We start from the raw sequence: 24,075 nt of genomic DNA, 5'->3' as shown, positions 1-24,075 counted from the left end.
TTTCAATTTCCAAACAGAATAACAACGGCAAATAAGCATATTACCGACACCCATTAAGAAATAGGCAACAATCACGTGAATTCAATATAGTCAGTCTTCGTTTAATAAGTGATGAAAATCACATCGAACTCCAGTAATATGCGCATTCGGGCAATAGGTGTACAATACAAGCACATTAATTCATCAGAGTTTCTAATAAGATAGATAGATAGAGAGAGAGAGAGAGAGAGAGGGAGAGGGAGAAGCGTATGTTGCACCCAAGAGCATTTGAACACATAAAATTTGGGGTTCGGTGTAAAAAACAAACAAACAAAAAACTAGTATAGGGTTAAAAATTAGGCTCCATGACATTGTGCTCCTGCGACAAGTGATCACGTGAAATGTTTGCACGCAAAGCCAAGCATAAATTTACCCACAAACATATAACCCTAACGCTAATCCTCATGTCAAATTAAACCTAAAACCCTATCACAACCCTAACCCTAGGTCCTTCGAAAAAATTAGACCCGAGCAAAATTGTCGTGTCACCAAAAGTGTTTCACGTTGAAAATTCAAGGGAGGTGTGCCCTGGAGTAGATGCACTCTCCGGCGATTCACAGGCAGATAAGTTTGCGTATAATTCTCCTTAAAGGGGTGATAGTTTCGATTGAGATGGGATTTCAGGTTTTCCATTTGTGTGTGTGTGTGTGTGTGTGTGTGTGTGTGCGTGTGTGTGTGTGTATGTGTGATGATAAGCTATAGGCACTCGACATGCTTTAGATTAGTTAATTATCTGGGGGTTAATTGTACAGTAAACTACATTACCGATACTCAAGATCATTCGTCATTTCAGTATGTTATTTCATGGTCTACGAAAACAGTATGATGGTCATAAGTGGTTGCCAAGGTTGTCAAGTGAAGTTTAATTTAATGAGAGTAATCATAAAAAATAGGGACATTCCATATGTTTCATGAAGTAAACTTAGGTCTACTGTCTCTAGTAAAGAACATATAACATACCTATAACCCTATATTATCATCACCAATGATGTTGAATTTCGCCGCTTTCAGAGCCTCTTAAACGGTTGAATGATTAAAAAGGGCAATAAAATTTGTATCTTTAGGAAACGGACACTGCATAATTAGCAGAGATGAATTAAGTACTTTTTATGTGTACGAATTAACATTTTTCAGCAGTTTTTACACACAAAATATAAACTTTTATATTTCATATTGAACAATAACCTTCATCTTAACAATTCATGGGTGCACAACAAAAAAGTCAACGAAACAATGGTATGACACGGTACAATAATGTCACGTACTAGTTTTTTTTTTTTTTTATGCGAAGAATCGATATCAATTTAACTTGGAGTGGACATGCCCTTATGTGTTCCATGACGTCAACTCCCCTCCCTCCTCCTTTTTCGTTGTTTGTTTTTTCACCAGCGGGGAAGTTTGCAGATGAGTGACTCAACGGTGAACTCGTTCTCAATCCCACAGTGGAGATCGTTCCACTTGTAATCGAATTCGTAGTTGAACGACGCACAGTCCTGATTGCCGCCATAGCTGTTTGGCTGGCCAGACCCCCATGAGGTGAAGGTGACGTCAGAACCATCGCTCCATCTCCATTCGCCCTCAACGTCTTCATCGGTAAGACCAATCCACACTCTGGTAGTCACCTGAAGAGGGGAACAATATTTATAGGGGAATTGCCCCACACATAATACACGAATTCAAATAGATGCAGAACAGCTGATGCAGAACACACTAGAAATGTCGCTATAGCGACTGGTATGCCTCCGCCAAAATACATCGTTCTCCCTATCGTTCTCCCTATAGATATACAGTACATCTTGACAATGCGTGAGTCAGTTTGACAAAATTGGCCAAATATTAAAATTACATGTTTGTCACAAATGTTTGGAGTGTTCACTTTCCTTGGACAAGGTTTGATTGGTATTTGGGGATTTGAGGATTTTTACTTGACCTTTGACCCTTTTATAAGTTTATGCATTGAGCAATTTTTAAGGTATGGAGAAAAGAAGTGTAATTTCAGTATTAAATAGTAAAATTTTAGCATTTCAACCTGACCTTTGACCCTTGACTTTTGACCTCATGACCCTAAAATCGCAAGAGAATCACTGTCAGGCAGTACATGCACGAATATTTCATGATGATACATTGAGCCACTTCCGAGATATGGAGGAAAAAGTGATATTTATCATTTTTACTTGACATTTGACCTTTTGATCTTTGACCTTTTGAAAAAAAAAACTTTCCCAAATAATTTTTAATGGGTAATGCATGCATACACCAAGTCTCGAGAAAAATCCTTCAGGCATTGCAGAGATAGGAGTAAAACAGTGGCATTTTGAGGATTTGACCTTGACCTTTGATCCCATGACCCCAATTCCCCGAGATAAGCACTGCCCGTCAGTACATGCATAATGTACTAAGTTCCAGAAAGATCCCTTGAAACATTTCCGAAATATTGAGAGAAAAAGTGGCATTTTAACATTTTCACTTGACCTTTGACCTTTGGCATCATGACCCGAAACTTTCTCTAGATAATTCTTATTGGATAATACCTGCATACACCAGGTTTCAAGAAAATATCTTCAGGCATTGCATAGATATGCCTTGGAGAAAATACTTAAATTTTGAGCATCAGATGTTGACCTTTGATCTTTGACCTTGAGCATGTGCACCCAAAAGTTAATAGGCGCAACTTCGCCCACTCATACACTGCACATGCCAAGTTTCATTAGAATACTTCGAACAGTAGCTTCATAAGGATACCTCAAACAGCTTTTTTTTTTTGTTAGTATACCACAAAATTGATTACGGGTGCCTCCGAAGGACGAACGGACGGACGGACAACCCGAAAAAATGCCTCCGGCGACACTCCCCGGCGGAGGCATAAAAACACACGTATGATTTTAAATTTCCGGAATATCTGAAAATCCTTTAAAATTATTGTGTCTTTAAAGATTTGGCTATAACATCAATGTCCAGTAATCGCGGGATAAGAAGACTAAAAACAGATCGTGATGTCACAAAAGTGGAAAAATAGTTACAAAGAAAAGGTAAAACGATTTCTTTTTCGTGTCGTTGTTTTGTTTTCAACTTTGTCGACAGCGTAGCAATGTTATTATTAGGTCTCATGACTATATGAGACCAACCACTAAACCAAATGTCATTAATAAAGCATATAAAAGCTGTTAATCAATTTCAAAGAGAACATGGCCACCAAATTACGAGAATTTTAGGAACACTGCTCTCATAAACTGTTAAACATTGGCATTATACTTATATTTTATTGCCACTGTATTACATGTATAACCGTGTTGCTGACAGACTGTAAAAATTCAGCTAGATTGTCACTGATGGTGACATGTTAATGATTTCAAAATGATGATTTGACACTAGGATTTTTTTTTTTTTTTTTTTGGGGGGGGGTATTTATTCTGAACATCGACTTTAACCCTATAAAGCCCAAGGGGGGGGGGCACATTGTGCCCCCCCCCCCCACCAGATTTTCATTTGCCACTCCTTCGCCCTTTATCCGATTTCAACCAAATTTGGTGACTTTTCCTAAGATCTTATTGCAAACATTTTGATATATAATTCAGCTATATTTGATGTTGCTGGTTGCCATGGTAACCATAAACTGACAACCATGTAAGTCAGATTTTGCATCTTTTTTCTGTTCCCATTTTATTTAACAGCATTACAGTGGATGAAATGGGTGTTTCTTGGCTGAAATTTGTTGAAGGAGCAAAATTTGAAGTAACTATGGTCCTGGAAAGTTTTTCTTATTATTTCCTTTGTTTTTATGAGACAAAGGCATAAAACAATAGATATACTAGAGATAATTGAAAACAATAATATTTTCTAAAGATTGCCCTTCTATTTTGTGTTATTTTGATTCCCTCACCCAAATTATGCCTCTAATATCATTAGTTTATCATATTATCAATTTGCAATCTTGAAATTCCACTATTATGCAAATATGAAGTGTCATAACTATACATGTACCCATCCGAAACATTTCATCTCCGGTCTCATAATGTATTATTATGTTGACATGAATAGCGCCCCCATGTAGTGACCTTGAGACATTTCAACTGTAACAAATCATAAGATTCCACTTATCATTTGTGACAAATATGAAAATGATTGGTCTATAATAAGACATATATAATGGGGATAAAGAAATTAAACAGAAAAATCATGGTTTTAGCATATTTCCTATGTATTTCTTTATATTTTGGAAAATAGCGCCCTCCATGGGTGACCTTGAGAAAATTCAAATGTACGGTCATGTAGAGTACGAGTTACTCTACCCATGTGCCAAATATGATGATGATACATCAAATAATAAAAAAAAGTTATATAGGGGGGCACAATGTACCCCCCCCCCCCCCCTTGGGCCTGCGAGGGGTCAAAATAGCTTGGGCTTAATAGGGTTAAATGGATGGTACGGTATTGGTGGGGATGAGAATTGGGCTTTTAACTTTTGCGAGATACCAAGAAAACACTTATGAAATAGTACAGAGCATACCATTTTAAGAGGAATTCAAAGTTTATTTGATGAAAATCTGGTTTGGAATGACTGAAACACCTAAAAACAAAGTAAAACAGAGCAGTCGTAATAAAGTGTGGGTCCCACACTTGTTAGAATCGCTCTGTTTTGGATATCTCAGCCATTTCAAAACCAATTTTCATCAAATAAACGTTGAATTACTCATGGAATTACATGCTCTTTCATATTTCATTAGAGGTTTCTCATTATCTCACAAAGAAAAATGTTAGAAACCTGAAATTAGGTCTCAACCAAAACTATACGACCCCTCTAAGGCAATGATTTCATGCTGTAAAGGTCGCAGTGTATTACTACTACTACTACTACTACTACTACTACTACTACTACTACAGTGCACTCCCGTTATAACGAAATGCTCGGGACCGGCAGTTTTCTTTCGTTATAACGAAATTTCGTTATAACCGAACAATTGATACAATAACGAAAACAAGGAAGCCACGCATATATCATATTCTATTTGTTGAATACTCGTCATATACTGGAAAGCTATGTTAACAATAAAACAAATAGTAAATTCAATTTCAGATTATTGTATTACAATAACGCAAGTTCCCCTCGGAAACTGTGCGTGACACACCAAGCGAACACACAGTGATGTGACGCGTTCGCCCATGCAGAGATGCTATAAATGCTTGTTCCGCTATGTATTTTCGGAAGCGATCCTCATTTCGTTATAACGGAGCACATTTCTTTTGTTTTTCTTTGTCAGTGGTGCTCGGAAAAGGCTTCGTTATAACGAAAATTTCGCTATAACCGTGTTCGTTATCAGCGAATTTTGTACCATAGACTTTAATGGCGATAATTTTGGGGCCAGACGTTTTACTTCGTTATAACGAAATTTCGTTATAACCGTGTTCGTTGTAACGGGAGTGCACTGTACTACTACTACTATACTACTATTATTACTATTACTATTATTATTACTATTATCATTGTTATTATTAGTAGTAGTATTCTCATTATTCTCATTATTATTCTCATTATTATTACTATCATCATCATCATCATCATTATTATTATTACGGAAGTAACTTATGCACTGGAAGCAATTTGGGGCGCTTTAATAAATAGGAGGGTTGTCGACAATTCCATAGACCATAAGAGGGGACAGAAAAACAGCGGACGGGCAATATTAACATTAATAGTATGGTCTTATGTACCAGGGTAAAAACATCTCGTTCAAAGATTGTAAGGACGTGGGAGGACTCGAACTCGGGCCCTCCGTTTCAAAAGCAAGATTCCTATCCACTAGACCACAGTACACCCCCCCCCCCCCCCCCCCCAAAAAAAAAAAAGAAAAAAAAGATACTTACTCTCTTGTTTCGAGTGGTATCATAGAGTACTCTAAGGAAGTCGTACTCTTCTTGGGAGTGGATTGAAGTCAGATGCCCCAGGCTTAACGTCCTCGTTTCCGAACACGGCACGGAGAAGGAACGGCAGTACATCTCTGCAGCATCCCATGTCACGTTCTTGAAAGTAAAGAATCTGTAACAATTTAAAGAGGAAATGTACTCCATAACATCCAAAAGAAAAGAAAAACACACACACGCTAACTTTGAAAGTTGCTTTTAGGTTCACAGAGTGAAAGTAGTTCCTAAATAAACAGAATGGTGTACTTGGTTCGTGGCAGCTTGACGCACACTACGACAGTTATGGGATTTTGAATTGTGATTATAATGTTTCAACTTAATAGTGATAATATGACATCATACAGTGCGTATAAAAAAAAAGGTAATCCAATTTTGGAGGACTACTTTTTCATGATTGTCTGCTATGAAGAGCAACAAATTACAAATTATACTTTTTCAAAGTTTGCGTGTCCGCAGAGGCAAATGCATGACTATTGTCTTACTGCATGAATGAGATCTATCAATGAAAGTGGCCAAATAGGCCAGCCTGTATACATAAATGCAGGTTTGTGTTTAGGATTAACCATGTTCAGGGTTTCTCCTAACTTTTATCTTCCATAACTTTTAATATGGCCATCTGTCTCATAACTTGGTCACTCTCACAGAGGTCGATCAACCCACACAGTCCATTTTTTCTGCTCATTTTCATCACAAAGCTCGCAGCGACACACCATGTCTTGAATATTATGAAGAGAGACACATCGGTAATGGTTTAGCCTTTATGGGAAGGACCAAGGTATCGACAACATGGTCATGATGGTCATATTGAAGGTTACAAAGGTAAGAAACCCTTAACACGAACCTGCAGTCGTGCAGTCTGTCCTGATAATTTGACCACTTCCATTGGCATTTTTCATCCATGCGGTGAGATATGCATTGTTCCATCACAATTACACGCAAACTTGGAAAAAGTGCAGTTTGTCATTGTTGTCTTTAAAGTTCATGTGCTCAGTCATACATGGCGTTTGTCAACATAGTTAGATAGATAGATAATAAAATAGTAGCCCTCCAAAGTTGGATTACTTTTTTTTAAACTCGTTGTAAAACAGGGTCACGGAAGGGTGAGGAACTTTTAATTTTCTTCAACCTATACCTTTGACGCTAGAAAAAAAGAACTTAGGAAAGGAGAAATTTCGAAAAGAAAAAAAAGAAAGGAAAGAGCGTTAGAAAACCTATGACCGTTCGAGGGCTCTACATTAACATTATTCTCATCAAAATATAGAGGGGAGGGGGGGGGGGGTTGTTGACACAACAAACCACGAACCGATGAATAATGCAAAATCTTTAAGATGAATTCCAGCAATGAAATCAATTACAAGAACCCTGTATGGTAACATTTGCATCTATCATGTCAATAGATGAGGAAGTGTGTGTATAGTTGTAGAATCCTATTCATACCCCCTCCCCCCCCCCCCCCCCCCGTCCCACGCTTCCGCGAAAAATGTTTTCATATGGTATACAAGATGACACGATTGTGTTTCTGCCTATAGTCTCGCTCTGGAACTTTTGTCGATTCTTCTTTCTCCAACTATAAGCTTTAAGCCGAGTGATGGCGCGATCCCGAGAACTGCTGCCCCGAGCGAGTGAGTGTGTGCCATGGTGTGTGTGACTCGGGGCAGCAGTTCTCGGTATCGCGCTATTACCACGATTACTATAGTTGGCGGAAAAAGAATAGATAGAAAGGATCCAGAGCTAGACTAGTTTCTGCCTTTCCTGAGTGGATGCTCCAATTTCAAGGGTGGAGCACACTTCTCATTTATCAATGGCAACAGGGTCCAATTGCGTATAAGATTTCATGGCCATCCAGGCCAATTAAACCGTGTTATTTCAATGACCACGGATCCTATCAGAATGTCTGAAGGAGTGAACGTATATGATTTTAAAAAAAATTCTGCGTTTACCTGACCTACCAAACGCATTTGAAGCTCAGTTTAATGTTTCTCATGATATGCATAATTTGAACCCCGTGATCAGGTGTCAGACAACAGATGGCGAAAATTGCAAGGTGTGGACATTGTAGGGTTCCAGCTCTTTATTCTGAAGGCTCGTAATTCCGAAAATGGAATGAGGTTCGATATTGCGAATGTTCGTTAATCTGGAAATAAAGGAATGTTCGTCATTCGTTATTTTCAAATTATCGAACTTATGGAAAAACGCCACAAAATATCTGTGTTCGGAAAAATGAACCCTGTAGCTTCTACCGAAGCAATTGGACCCTGTTGCTATTGATATGAGAAGTGTGCTCCGCCCTTGAAATTTGAGCATCAGCTTAGGAATGGCAGAAACACGATAGTGTCATCGCAGAATGAACAACAGGATGAGGGAATCTATTTCAAGTTTCAGTTGACTTTTTGCTCAGGTGCACAGGGGTGTCGATCGGGGGGGGGGGGAGGGCAGGGGGCAATCCCCCCCCCCCCCCCCTGAGAATATTGGAGGGCAAACACATCATTCCAACAACCATTACAACCATTTAAAGAGACATTTATTGCTTACTGCAGTTGTACTGTTCATGAGGCAGCTCCTGAACCACTCCAAGGCCTTCCAACGCACTCCGTAATGATGTAATTTATTATGTAAAATATCATAACTGATGGTGTCGAAGGACTTGGAGAAGTCCAGGAACAAACCTATCAGATGAGAAGATTTTGTCGTAGCATGTGCCACCTTTTCTATATCTATATTTGCCTTATCCGGCAAAGTGTGACAGGGACATTCGTATATGCCCCTCTCAAACTTTGCCGAATAAGGCAAACGCACGAGAAACGAATGTCGATTTTTGGCATGTGTTAAAATGCGTTTTTTCCCCTTTTTATTCTTTTGATGGACGTGATTTCCGTCAGAGAGGCCAAGAAACTTTGGGCATGCGCAAAGTTTTATTTCTCGCCAAAAACGGATAGCGTGAAGTGACCCTTGCTCGATAGTTGTATACTTTTTCTATACAACTATGAATTAATTTCTTTTTATATGAGTGTATCATTTTCCATCAGATGCACTGGTTGTTGTGTGGAATATGACTACGGGTCTCATGGCTTCCTGTCACTTCAGTGAACACGTGTAGCGTTCTATATCTATACAGGTCTTGTATGTACGCCCCTCTAGAACGGAAACTTTACACTTTGTCCACCAGAAAAAACGAATTGAACAATGGATGAGCAAAATCTCGCCCGTTTCTTTTACAGTGGGCCTGTTTCTGTTCCAGTTGGCAAAGCGGCCAAATAGAACACACCTTGGGCGATTGTGTACAGGAGAGTGGAGCGCGCGCATGAGAAACGAATAAGAATCGCATGCCCACAGGACATAACGCACGAGGAACAGATGGGCATGAGACGTACATCGAACGTCAGAGAACCGTGCGTACGCGTTTGATGTGCAGTACATAGCCGTTCCATCAGTTCCATTTCTTGCAGCATTTGACTCTACAGGAGGCCTACTGCGGGTGGAAACGCGTGGAAAACTTTCAACTTACAACTTTCAACTTTATTTTTCATTTCCATCAAATAAACAGGGAAAATTATAAGCAATGCATTGACGACAAAGTACAGTACAGATACACGAGAAAACGTACAACTATCGGGCAAGGGTCAGATTGCGGTATTCGTTTTTGGCGAGAAAAAACACTTTGTGCATGCACAAAGTTTTCTGGCCGCTCTGTCGGAAATCACCGGAAGATAAACGTCCATCCAAAGAATAAAAAGGACATGAAACGCTTTTTAATGCATATCAACGGATGCCAAAAATCAACATTCGTTTTTAATGCGTTTGCCATATCCGGCAAAGTGTGACAGGGGCATTACGCTACTGAAAATTCCGTACATAATAGCCTTTTGTTCCCTAGAAGGTACAGCAATATTACTCTAATTTCGACATCTTTCTTAATTATGCAAACAGTTCACTGCATGTTTGTTTATGTCTATAACTGAGTTTGAATGCCTATTAAAACTTTACCAAGATACTTTTGTGTCACAGAAATAATTCTGACATGCTTTTGTTGAACTGTTACCTCTTTCAAATTACGTTATTAAGTATTGTATTCTAATGAAAACAACAAAAATAGTAAAGCATAAAACTTTACCCCCCCCCCCCCAAAAAAAAAAAAAAAAAAAAAAAAAAAAGCGGACGGGCGGTTTCGAGCGTTTTAGCATGGACCTCCATGGTTTTAGGGAGTAATCTGACTTGCGGTTTCGGACGGTTCAGTCACTGATGGGATAACGAACCTCTTCTTATTTTTGGATTAACGAACCTTCGGAAATTACGAACATCTCTCCATTTTTTTTTTTAATGGTGTAGAAAGTAGATCTTATACCTATTTCAAAATATAACTATAATACCGCATGGTTGTCAAAAAAAAAAATCCTCACCGATAGCAATTATCGCCAAAGGGGGTCCAAAACGGAGGGCACCCACAACCGCCTGCCTCCGACGACGGGGGAAGGATCACAAGCAAAGCCGCAGCAATTGCCAGGCCGCCGAAAAGGGCTGATTTCAAATTTGCCATGCCTGTAAGAAAATTAGACACGCACAATTATTTGAGACTGTAATTATCAGCTCGTCGACTATGTCCTTGCCACAATGATAATGCTGGTGGATCATCTGCCGATATCAGGAGGAAGAGTGTTATTTCAGACAGCACTTATACATTTTGTCTATCTTGCAAACAAACGAGAGCACATGTCACGCCGATCTTGTAAGTTTGAGGTCCCGGGGTAAGCTATAATAATATTGCCACTGCACAGGGGTGGACTTTTAAAGAGAAAAGAAGAGAAAGCATTATGAGGTTACGCCAATCAACAAATCAAGCACTTACAGTCAAGCGCGCCGGAACTCTTATGTGTGCCTGTTTTTTTTTTTTTTTGGTTTTTTTTGTTTTTTTTTTTTTTTTTTTTTTTTTTGGGGGGGGGGGCAAAATCTCGACGGGGGCACATTATGTGACGGTGTGAAATCCTCGGTGAGGGAGCGAAGCGACCGAGCGGGGGTACCAAGGTAGGGCCTTTATGAAAAAAAAAAACAGCTTACAAAAGTCGCATTCATATAGCATTTAAAAGCAAATTTCTTGGAAATAACACATACCTAGTGGAAAAAAAAAATGTGCGAAGGACTATGATTATAACATACGGGGGGTACATTTATGTGACGATGTAAGATCCTCAACGAGGGAGCGAAGCGACCGAGCAGGGGGAGGGTGTGGGAGGGGGATACCCCCCCCCCCCCCCCCCATGGTAGGGCCTTTTTGTAAAAACAGAGTACAAAAGTCGCGCTTATAGAGCATTTATAAGCAAATTTAAACATAGTGAAAAAATAGTGCGAAGGACTATGATTATAATATACGGGGTATAAATATATATATATATATATATATATATATGACGGTGTGAGATCCTCGGCGAGGTTGCGAAGCGACCGAACGGGGGGGGGGGGGGGGGTGTGGGAGGGGGGACACCCCCCTCCCACGGTAGGGACTTTTTTTTAAAAACAGAGTACAAAAGTCGCGTTTGTAGAGCATTTAAAAGCAAATTTCTAGGGAATTAAACATGCCGAAAAAAAGTGTGAAGGACTACGATTGTGACATGGGGGGGGGGGGGGGGGGGTACATCATGTGACGGTGTGAGATCCTGGACGAAGAAGCGAAGCGACTGAGTAGGGGAGGGTGTTGGAGGGAGGTATCACGGTAGGGACTTTAAAAAAAAAACAGAGTGTAAAAGTCGCGTTTACGTAACATTTTAATTCAAATTTCTATTGAATTAAACGTAGTACAAAACAAACATCACTGTGAAGGACCATCACCATAACTTATGAAAACTGTTTATTTTACTATAATGTACGGGCAGAGTGAGCGACCCACTTTCACTTTGCGATTCGTCTGAAATGTATTAAGATGTAATAAAGATTATTCTTCAAATTCATGAATTTCTTCCATCGAGATGTTTTCATTGCAACTGATTGACAAATTGCCCTACATCGACGTAAATAAGCACTGAATTGATCAGTGTTTAGTAGTAGCCATGATAAAAAATCTTTGGCGTTCATACTCGAGCAGGATTCGAACCTACGACCTCCTGATCACCGGACAGGCGTCATCTCCACTAGACCACGGAGCTTTCGCCCGAAAGCAAGTGTTGGTTCTAGTCCTTATAGCATGCAGCGGGTACTGCTTTGTTATTCAAATTCATGAATTTCTTCCGTCGAGATGTTTTCATTGCAACTGATTGACATAATTCAGTGCTTATTTACGTCGATGTAGGGCAGTCCTCACGAATATATCATGTTGTTGTTGATACCTCCAGTGAACTACTTTCACCAAAAACAAACTTTCAAATCACCAAATAAGCTCGTAAATTTTGCTTGAAAAAGTGTGAATCTGCACGGTGAATATATGCTAATGATCGAGCACTTCTTGGCGGAGAGTCAGACGTCACCGAGGCACAACTCTTCCCAGCCGTGTTCTGCTCGTTAGACGGAGTACTGTGTACATTAGTATGGTAAGAATTCGTGCGCGAGAGTGGTTTGTACGCAAAGTAGTATGCAACACGGACGGAAGCTAGAAAAGGACCGTGCCTATTTGATGTCAAGTGCATGGTATATTTGATTTTAAAATATATATCAATTTATGTTTACGATATTAATTTACAGGAATCATATATAACTGAGCTTGAAATATTTTGTTTAAGATAATAAATCACATACTTTCACAATTTATGAAAAATTACAACTGTTCATTTGAACACTTAAATTGGTTTTTAGAGGCACGGTTGTCAACTTGGCGAGTAGGGCATGAATGACGTAGCATCTTTTTGCAGGCTCTTACACGATCGCTTGCAGGAATTATTTTTCAAAATCGCGTACGGAGACAGTTTTTAATTTCCACGCGTATAAACTGGTGAAAGGTTATATTTTTTACTCTTCTTAATATTATCAATACAGTGAAAATCTCAGGACTGCCTCCCTTTAATCATACAATGGCATTACATACCATAATATGCACATGAAACAAAAGCCCAGCTTTAGTGCTTCAGAATAATTCTATAATGTGAATTAGGGATAGAAACAACCAATGTAAAAATCTGAATTAGTATAGTCAATATTGAATATCGTAAAATAAACAAAATGTGAACAATAGTTATAATAAAAATGTTTCTTACACTAAACTGTCTTCAGTTATGGTTTATTGAGAAAAAAAAAGTGTTATCTCATCATTTATTTTTACCATTTATAAATGTAGGGATGTTTCGTGATACAACTTATCTACACATAATCATCATTAATTCTATAATCATAATTCGACATTTTAAAATTCGCTCCTCCCAATGTAAAACAGTACTTTTAACGTATTTAAATGTGTCACTGCATAAAGTAGGCGCTAAATATATCAAACAGACCATAATACAAACTCATCAACACGAAATAAAGCCCTTTCGGTGGGATAAGAATTTTTCTAGACAAACAACAGAAAAAAAAAGTCTGGCAATACAGACCAACACGCCAACAGAAGTCAGAAGAGCGAGATATACAGTCAGAACGAGGTTCAGTCTCTCCTCACTGGATGATAGTACCCCAAATGTTTGAAACGATTGCAACTCTGCTCTGGGATATAGGTCGCGAACCTTTGCAATAACTAGGTCACTCTCAACTGCCCACTCCGACCGTGGGTCCAGGTGTGAAATTCAATACGACATTAAATGTTGAGATGATTGCATTACAGGTGTGGTGGTTGCAAAGGCGCTATTGCACGCTACACAAACAACTGCCAAACACAGAAATGATGTCAGCGAGATGTCATGATCAATGTTTTGTCCAATTCGCTCACTCATCGGGCTTCGTCACTTAATGTGCGAATCCTCGAAATATTTAATTTTATCATCTAAGTGTCCATAAACCCAACGTATCATGTAGATAATAAGTTATGATGTATAGAGAGAAACATTGGATAACTGTATAAGAGAGTGGATGCAGCGTGCAATCGCGTGTTGATTGGACTGTGTAAACACTCCATCCATCAAGATTGATAATAAATCATTATTGATGTAGGCCTATTGTGGGGGGTGGGGTGGGGGGGGGGACGGTTTTTTTTCCACAATACACAGAAATACATAAGCTGTCACCACGTTGCCCTCCCCCTACACCCCCCCCCCCAAGGGTAAAAACCTTGAAGTGTTTACGCTGAAGACCTTTTTCTTTTCTTTTTTTCTTCGCTTGGTAGCTGATGAAACCCGGAAGTGGCACCAGAAGTCTGAAGTGCCCCCCTCCGCCCACTTTTGAAATCGTGGCGTCGGCCATGTGTGTCTATATCTTGCCTGACACTCTTACTACGCCTTGGCAAATAGAGATCCTATACCTACCAACATAATATCATTAGCGCACCGTGATATTTACTGTAAGTGCATATCAGACAAAGTTTAGATCGCAGAGCTCAACAGGATATTACAGTCTGTAAACTTCCTGCTAACGGTATGTATAATAGTGATGTGTTCCTCCTAATAATGTGAACTTCAGCTCCTATACACGTCTGTGCATTACGTGCCATACACTTCCGGTCTCCTAAAGACAATAATAGTCCAATTCTCTATTTCACCCATATTCGCACAACTAAACAGACATTTATACATGTATTCTTGTGCACTTTTATTCTTTGACATCATAACAATAAGTAACAGAATGTAGGTATATAATCATCAAGAATAAGAACCGTCACGCGATTGCTATCACAAGACAGGAACACGCTGAACCATACATATTTCACTACTTTATCGAAGTGCCACTGCCTTCTGTCCCCGAATTACTAATATCGAAAGCGATATATGACATTCTTTGGCATTAATGCTCTCGTATTTGAAGCACAAAAGTTGTGTATCATCTCAGAATAATAAGCTTTCTAATCTATACAATTTCGCCGTTTTCAGAACCTCACGAGAAGTTTCAAGAGTAAAAGAAACAACAGAAACACGGAATCTTGAAATCGAACCTGTAGCTTTAGGGAATGTATATCTTTTGCAAAGGCGGCTCGCAATTGTATGGACTCGCATACGGCGGGCGTTGGACTCGCGCGCACACATCAGTGATCGGATGGGAGCGAGCTGTGCGTGTGCTGAAATTATAGCAAGCCGCCTTTGCAAAAGGCTATAGGGAATACGGACACCACACAATTATAGCAGAGAAAACTCTTTACGTACTTGTTTGCATATCCTATTACGATCCTATTCAGCAGCTTTTACATGAAAATGTGATTTTATATTTCTAATAAAAATGACCTTCATCTTGATAATTCAGAGGCGTATAAAAAAAGTAAACGAAATGACGGCGCAGTACAATAATGTCAAAGGTTGGAAGAATCCATAATTCATTTTGAATGTGGAGTGAAAATGCACTTTATCGCTCGATCCATGACGTCAAGTCCCATCCCCCCCCCCCCCACACTTTTTTTTTCACCAGAGGGGGAGTTTGCAGATGAACGACTCAACGGTGAACTCGTTCTCGATCCCACAGTGGAGATCGTTCCAGTTGTAACCGAACTTGGTGTTGAACGACACACAGTCCTGATTGCCGTCATAATTGTTGGGTTGGCCCGATCCCCAGGAGGTGAAAGTCACGTCAGATCCATCGCTCCATCTCCACGCGCCCTCAACGTCTTCATCGGTAAGACCAATCCATACTCTGGTAGCCACCTGAAGAGGGAAAAACATTAAAGAGAAATTACCACCTACATAAATAGTTTCAAATAGGTACAGAACAAATAAAAACACACAGTCAAACAAATTTACAAGTGTAATTAAGTTTCAGGAAAATCTAACAATCCTTTAAAGTTATGGTGTTTTTAAAGTTTTGGTTACATGACTGGACATATCCATATTCAGTCATCGCGAGATAAGAAGACTAGAAAACAAAATTAATGTCACAAAAGTTGAACAATAGTTATAAAGAAAGGGTACGGCAATTCTTTTTATTGCCGTTAATTTGTTTGAGACATCGTCGACATCGCAGCAATGTGATGGTCACATGGTACGTAGACCAATCATTTAACGGAATGCCATTGATGAGGAAGTTCCAAAGTCAACATACATACCAACGTGGTGACCACCACAACCCGAGAATTTCAGGAACACTGCTGTTATAAACTATTAAACAAATCTGAGATTCAGTATACTTATATTTTATTGAAACTGCCATGTATACACGTGTTGCTAATGACGGACTGTTAAAAACAAAATGAGCAAGACTAACATTGATGGTGAGATGTTTATGATCTTAAAATGTGATGATATGACACTCAAAAACTAGTCGCTATTTTACGCTTTCAAGGTCGCAGTCTTTCTATTATAATTATTTGTGCACATGAGTATTATAGGTTTTCCCGGTCAATTTCATACTTTTGTCATTCAAGTTCCTATTCCGAGCATTCGATTTCACGCATTCCACGCTCGCAGCACTGAATCAGCAATCAAATTCAAAATCCGGTCATTCGAATTCACTATCCGAGCATTCAAATTCACTGTCGGAGCATTCAAATTCACTATCGGAACATTCAAATTCACTATCGGAGCATTCAAATTTAAGAGAGGAGCACGCATTTCATCAATGAGCATTCAAATTCATGTCAAGCTGGCGACGGAATCTCGTCGGTCATTCAAATTCGTGAATAGGCAACCATGTTCCAAATAACTGCATTCAATTTAAAAGAAGTCCTGAATTTAGTTAGTTTGGGGCCGTGTATGCATATGTTTCTCATTTGGCTTTGAATATATTGGGATTTATGATAATTATTCATTTTGCAGTAGAGGTCCACCTGTTCATTGACAATTTTGAACTCGTGCTAAGCAAAAAGGAATATACAGGCACATGTCCCTCGGATTGGACATAAAATGGAGGTCCCATGTGTGAGAAAATCACAACTCATGCACGTAAAAGATCCCACTTCATTTATTCATCGCAGAGAGCAGAACATCCAACTTGACCCCATATGGAAGACCAGCTATTGCAGCTGAATATGGGCCATCTTTTTTGATGGAAAATGAAACAAACAAACAAACATTAGGCACTGTATAGGCCTACAGACGAGCATAATACGGAGGGTTGGTTGACACTTTCGAAGAAAAAAAAAACAATTTCGACTATATTGACACTGATACATGATCATTTTATACGTCTTGTTTGTTGTGTATTGCTGTCTTATTGATTTACTTTTGCGGGACTATTTGAGATCATTTAGTGTCAGTTTGTCTTTGATGAATTGTCATTATGGGGTTGGTGTTGGGGCGTTGTCAGCATGCAGTATCATCAAGAAATATGATTAAATTGTCGTTGTGTTGTTTGGATGCACTGCTGATTGGACATTACAATTTGAAATTTATTGAGATGAAAAAACAAAGAGTACATGAACAGAGAACAATGTAGAACCTGTAAACAATCATAATTACACTATATGCAAGCCTTCATTGGTTGTGTTGGCCCTTTTTGCTTTCTTAAAAGTCGACTCCATCTTCCTCGTTAAATTGATTGCACGAAGTAGGAACTTGATCGCCTAAAAATGAATTTGAACGCTCCAGACAAGCTCATTGGGACTATCACGTGACTATCGCATGAATTTGAATGCCCGTGCAGGAAAGTCGGTGCTCGCATTTTGAATTTGAATGCCCAATCGTGAATTTGATTTCACGAAAACGAAACAGAATGCCCATAAATGAAATTGATCGCTCAGATTCTGAATTTGAATGTCCGAATATTTTCGCGTGCGTGCCCTGCGTGAATTTGAATGCATATTAATGAATTTGGGTGACAAAAGTATGAAATTGACCGGGAAAACCTATATTAAAGAGCGAACCTGTATAATGGAAGCAATGGCGCGTGGGAGAGTTATTCCACAAACGAGGGCATGAGAAGAGACAGAAAGACATTGGAAGAGCAATTGTAACAATAATAGAATGGTGTTATTTACTCAAAGATGACCTCTTCAGTATCATCACTATGCTTTCCTGGTTTCATGACATTTTGCTCCTGCAGCAGTCGCTCCCGAAAAATATCTGCACGCTATTAAAGCCAAACATAAATTCTGCACCCACAAAGATAACCCTATTAAACTCTATAATCCCAATTCCCACATCAAACCAAACCTAAAACCCTATCACAACCCCAACCCTTACCCTAAGTCCATGGAGAAAATAAGGCCAGAGCAATTGCCACGTCACCTCTTCCATCCAAAGGGTACTTATTGTCAACTCAGCATTGCCAGGTAATTGTTTCCACACCGTCCTGTGTCGAAAGGGACGTGATAATTATCATTGGTAAAACATCTTCACCAAGAACGTAATCACAGGACTCGAACTCGGGTCCTTCAAAGGCAAGAGTCTTATCCATTAGAACATAGTGATCCCCCAAGAAACTTACTCTCTTGTTTCGCGTGGTATCATAGAGTACTGTGAGGAAGTCGTGCTCCTCTTGGGAGTGGATTGAAGCCAGATGCCCCAGGCTTAACGTCTTCGTTTCCGAACACGGCACGGAGAAGCCACGGCAGTGCATCTCTGCAACATCCCAGGTCACGTTCTCGAAAGTAAAGAATCTGTCACAATTCAAAGAGGAAATGTAATCCATAGCAACTAAAAGACAAAGGAAAAAAAAGAATACTGCATTTCAAAGTTGTCTTTACGGTTCGCATATTGAAAGTAGGCCCTAAATAGGCAGGATGGTAAAATACATAATTCGTGACAAACGGACGCACACTAAGAAAGTTATGGGATTTTGAATGGTCGCGATACGTACAAAATAGTGCTAATATTTGTGATAACCACATAATAGCAGGACCGTGGAGAGATCAATTAATTCTACATCGTTGTTCTATTAAAGCTAAAATAAATAACAGGGGAGAAAATTCGGGGGAAAAAAGAGATAGAAAGAAATAAGCGTTAGAAAAACCCATGACCGCTCGAGGGCTATACGCATCCACTTATCATTTCCACTAAGTAGAGGGGGATCATTGACCTTTGACACAACCAGTCACGAGCCTTTCAAGAATGCGGTTTTGAATGTTTTATCAAATCAATAACATGAGCCTGTATTCTTCCCATCAATGGAAAAAAGGTTCTCGTGGAAGATTCCTCCCCAAAGCCTTTTCTAAGCGGATGTTCAATTTTCAAAGGCGAAGCACACTTGCCATATAAATACACTCAGCAAAAAAAGAAAGTAAACACTTTTCAAGTTTATATTTCTCATAGAATTTTTGGCTAAATATTAATGTTTTACATACCATATGAAAGGTAATTTAGGTGGCTATCAACGTGGCAAGTCAATATACGCTTGAGTGAGTACTTTTGTTTTTCTCTTCCAAGGCACAAAAGTAAAAATTGCAAAAATGAACAAGTTGTCACCATCATGCGTAAATGCTCTTCCATGTTACAATAAGAACAAAAAACAAATTTAACACAATAAAAAACATGAATTCAGGGGCAAAAATGCACCTATGATCTCTGTAATATCTTTGAAGCTCAAAAAGTCAATAAAGGCTAAAGATAATGGAGGAAAATGAAAAAAATTTCTGTCAAATCCAAATTGAAATGAAATGAGAGAAGAAGCAATTTTAACAAAAATGGTAGGATTTTGAATTGATTCATCTCAAATAAGGAAAATTGTAAATTAGCTTTGGTTCTTGCATTTGTCTCATGAAGTTTTATATTACTAAATTGAATGAATGAGGTAAAGATATTCTGCTCATTTAATAATTTTTGTGCCCTCCGTATGTCATTTGAAGTTTGAGTTAACAGAATATTCTTATTTTCTTTCCTTAAGTTTCCCACTTTGATTTTGCTTAAGGTTATAAAAAGATAAAGACAACGATTGTGTTAAACTGGTCTTTTGTTATCCTTGCTATCTTAAAGGGCATTTGCAAATGAAAGACAATACGTCAATTTTTGCAATTTTTACTTTTTGTGCTCTGGAGGACAAAAACAAATGTGTTTACTCATGCGTAAAGTTTCCCTTTATATTGACCTACTAGGTTAAATAATCAATTGAATTACCTTTAATATGGTATATAATACAATGATTTTCTTCAAAATCTGCAATGAAAAATATGAACTCAAAGAAGTGTTTACTTTCTTCTTTTGCTGAGTGCATTATATTTTTTATCTCGAGGCTGTACAATAAGGCCACATGCGTATAATATTTCATGGCATTCAAGGCCAAACGGCGTAATGATATGTAGTGGTATAGTACGGGTCCTATCTGTGGAGGACCTACCAGCATGTATGAAGAGTGATTATACATTGTAATTCAGTTGACCTGTCGCTCTGCTGAAGAATTCTGCGTTTTCCTTAGTACCTACTTGAAGCATTTGAAACTGACATAAATGTTTCTCAAATGAATCTATTCTAATCTAAATACGGTGATCAGGCGTCAGACAGTTTAGTAACAGCAGGCCGAAATTGCAAGGTGCGGACAAAGCGTTACAGTAAATTCCGAACGTTCGTTATTCTGAAAAAAAAAGAGAGAAAGGTTCGTTCTTCGGACTTTGATTTGTTTTCGAATTATCGAACTTTCAGAATAACTAATTTATTTCTAACGGTTCGTAATTCCGAAATTAGAGCGAGATTCGTTATTCCGAATCTTCTTTAATCCGAAAATAAAGGAGAGTCCGTTCTTCGAACTTTATTTTATTTTGAGAATATCGAGCTTTAGGAATAACAATTTCACTGTCGGAATAACGAACCTTATTTCAGGACATCGAACCTTCAGAATAATGCCAGAAACAACGAACCCTGTAGCTGTTTCATTCTCTGATTCACGAAAATCGAGGTCTAGGTAATTTGTGTTTTTAGGAATAGGCCTAGGTCCTTTAATACCTATTTCAAAATGTAACTGATACCGCGTGAGCGACACCTCTCAACTATTTCTATAAAAAAAAAATCCTTCTCAAAATTACCCTTGCCCATTGATTCTTTGATGATAATAATGTTAATGGAAAGCAAAATGACAGAGATTATGTAGGAGTAAAATAAGAATGGCTTACCGGTAGCAATTATCACCAAAGGGGGTCCAGAACGGAGGGCACCCACAAGCGCTTGCCGACGACGACGGGGGAAGCGTCACCAGCAAAGCCGCAGTAATGGCCAGGATTGATTTCAAGATCGCCATTGCTGTAAGAAATGGAATTCGTAGAATAATGGTGGATCTCTGCTTATGTTTCAGACAGCACTATATTTCTGTATCGACAACTCGCACATAATATGTCACGCTGATTGTATATACATGTAGGCCCTACTCTAATTTTGAGTCTGCGGAATATTAAAGCTAAAAGCATATTATCCGATCTAGGCATTCAAATCAAACACTGACAGTTATATTTCAACACTAATGTTTCTTCACATGGTCTTAAAAGAAAAGAAAAGAAAAGAAAGAAACATACTTGCAAACGAGAGTCAAATTTGTATTAGTTTTATAATTGAAGCGATTCATCTGACGCCAGGAAGTGATAATCTTCGTTAACTTTAATGCATAGAAAATGCGTATCATTCCAAACCATAATACAAACCCATCACCACCAAAGCCCCGCAACGGAGGAAGAATGTTTTTTCAGAGAAACAACAGCCAGACATCTGGTAATACAAACCAACAGAATAATTGATTCCGTGTGAAGAGAATGTGAGAGAGAATGTCAGAAGGAGATCCAGTCCCTCTTATATAATCACGTACACACCGAATGAGAGTACCCAAGGAGTTAACTCTTTGGAGTACCGCAACGGTTCAAAACAAACGATTGCATTTACCCTTAGATAATACATAGCTCGTTCTGTGAACCTTTGCGTTAATTAAGGCTACTCCCGCGCCGATGGTGGGTCCAGGTATGAAATTTGATAGGGCACTTTGTAATTGGCTCACGTGCCCATCGGTACAAATGACCTTTCTATCTTCTGACGCAGGTACTTCGCTGTCCCCGCATGTCGCTCGTAGCTGAAAATGCTCTCACGCAGGTCACACGGAATACACGCAAGTAGCAGGTAAATAGCACGCGTCTAGCAGTAAGACGCAAATACGGAACCCGCCAACATCCCTGCTTGCTGGAAAATCCCTACTCGCAACAAGCCCGCGTAGCTTACCCGGAAAGGTGTGACAGGGCCTTATGACGAAGTACATCTTTGTTGTTTGATAAAATCCCGCTGCCCGGAATGAACTCATGAACAATGAACTCTCGCCCTTTGCCTATTATTAGGCCTACCATGTTTTACCTCACACGTAATTTTCATTATGACCGGTCATTAGGAAAATTACGTGTGAGGCAAAATTAATGCCTGGTCATGTATACGCTCTCAACCATTCATTTGATTAGGATCTGCCTTTGCATCGCACATAGATTTCTCATTTGTTGGTCTGACTTGTACGAAAATTTGATAATGATCTGTATAAGCTTATTCTTCTTATCATTACATTCAATGAGACACCGAATAGAATTTACCTTCAGTAGGCTAAGACTGATTAATATTCTCAGAATATTTCTGATAAATAGTAATCGTACACCAGTGCACCTCAGAGATAGATCCAGTGAGGTGGAAGAGATATCTCTCTTTCACCTCTCCACTTGGTATAAAGGGGAAGATGGATTCCAATGTCTTTTGTTAATCATGTTAGTTTACACTTAAGCAATGATTGACAGAAAATGTCTTGAATTCTTAAAATTTCACGTTTTCCCACAAATAATCTCTGCAGTGCCTGAAATCATTTTCTTGACTAAAGATTCTCTAGGGAAAGTTATGGGCAATGGGATCAAAGATCCAAGGTCAAGTGAAAAGGCTAAAATTTCATTTTTTTTTCTTCATATCCTTTAAAAAAGAAATCCACCCCCAGAATGAATAAATTTCAAAAGTAAGAGAAAAGTATTTCCTACAGAAAGACACAAAAATGACAAATATCGGATAAGAAATAAGCAAGATATGACATTTTGAAATTTCACAATTTTTCGGAAAACATTTCTTGACAAGTCCGTACGAATATTCCAATGAGCAAGTTGCTGAAGTAAATACCCTCGCATTTTTTCATGGATGTTATATATGAAATCTTTGGGGAAATTGTTATTTTTAGATAATATAGGTAAAAGCATGTTCTCATACCAAGATATATCAGAGTTAACATTTGTTCTTTTTTATCCTGGGTAGTTTTAAGGCAAGTTTTATATCTATGCAGCTGAAATATGAGATTTTTTTTTTGGTCGATTCTGTATATTATGATATGAATAAGAAATTTTGAGAGCATGACCTCATCAACTTGAACATTTGAACATTCATAAGGATTGGTCAAGATATGTTTTCCCAAAAATTGTGAAATTTCAAAATGCCATATCTTTTTGATTTTTTATCCGATTTTTGTCATTTCTATATTGTTCTGTAGGGAATATGTTTCTCTTTCTTTTGAATTTAGTTACTTTTGGGGTGGATTTAGTCTTTTTTAATGGTTTGAGGTATATATCCAAGCTGCCTGACAATGATTATATGACTTAAATGACAATGACACTCTAAGTCGTGTGCAAAGACACGTGACATAAAACAAAACACAAACATATACAACAACAACTAAATTAATTGATATTTGCAAGGAAACAAAAATGATTATGATAATGGATCAAGAGCACTTTCGAAATTATTGCCCTCATTTAGCGTGTGCAAAAAAAAAAAAACTCTCTCACACACACTATACAATTAAAGTAACATGGTCCGATGATCTGAAAAGTATAACTTGTCAAACTTTAATTCAAGGGCAACTTTACCAGGTGATTACATTGAGAGCTTGACGGGAAGGACGATACGAAAGCCTCTTTAGGATAAACCTTAAAAATGACATGCTTCATAAACCCTCACACACACACACACACACACACACACGCACACACACACGCATGCACACACACACACACACACACAAACACACACACACCTTGAAAAAACGATAGTTCCGCTACCCTCTGCCAAGGGCTCCACCTCCAAGCACTGAGCTTTCCTATACATCGTCTATGCGTTGTCTCATAGCAATAATGTCAAGTATAGTATGTGTTGTGATTGGTTAGATTGCATCACGTGATCGTGTGCAAATTTCTGCTTGGGGCCCCGCCGT

General features: G+C 38.7%; 2 protein-coding genes across 2 annotated transcripts; both read right to left on the bottom strand.

Moving 5' to 3' along the window:
- Positions 1 to 235: 235 nt before the first annotated feature.
- On the bottom strand, positions 236 to 10,492 carry LOC139709102 (echinoidin-like). Its single transcript, XM_071621064.1, has 3 exons — positions 10,356 to 10,492; positions 5,902 to 6,073; positions 236 to 1,661 (listed from the first exon to the last, which is right to left on the bottom strand). Exons 1-3 carry the CDS (start codon positions 10,490 to 10,492, stop codon positions 1,422 to 1,424), a joined length of 549 nt encoding a protein of 182 aa, XP_071477165.1. The 3' UTR covers positions 236 to 1,421.
- Positions 10,493 to 15,413: 4,921 nt separating this feature from the next.
- On the bottom strand, positions 15,414 to 21,108 carry LOC139709095 (echinoidin-like). Its single transcript, XM_071621056.1, has 3 exons — positions 20,984 to 21,108; positions 18,370 to 18,541; positions 15,414 to 15,653 (listed from the first exon to the last, which is right to left on the bottom strand). The coding sequence occupies exons 1-3, from the start codon at positions 21,106 to 21,108 to the stop codon at positions 15,414 to 15,416; spliced, it is 537 nt and encodes a 178-aa protein (XP_071477157.1).
- Between the last annotated feature and the right edge of the window lie 2,967 nt (positions 21,109 to 24,075).

Source organism: Diadema antillarum, unplaced genomic scaffold (genome assembly GCF_040938485.1).
Source record: "Diadema antillarum isolate AM-2024a unplaced genomic scaffold, OU_Dant_1.0 seq00001406_RagTag, whole genome shotgun sequence".
Lineage (NCBI taxonomy): Eukaryota > Metazoa > Echinodermata > Echinoidea > Diadematoida > Diadematidae > Diadema > Diadema antillarum.
The sequence above is the reverse complement of the archived record's forward strand: the minus strand, read 5'-3'. Positions and strand labels throughout refer to the sequence as shown.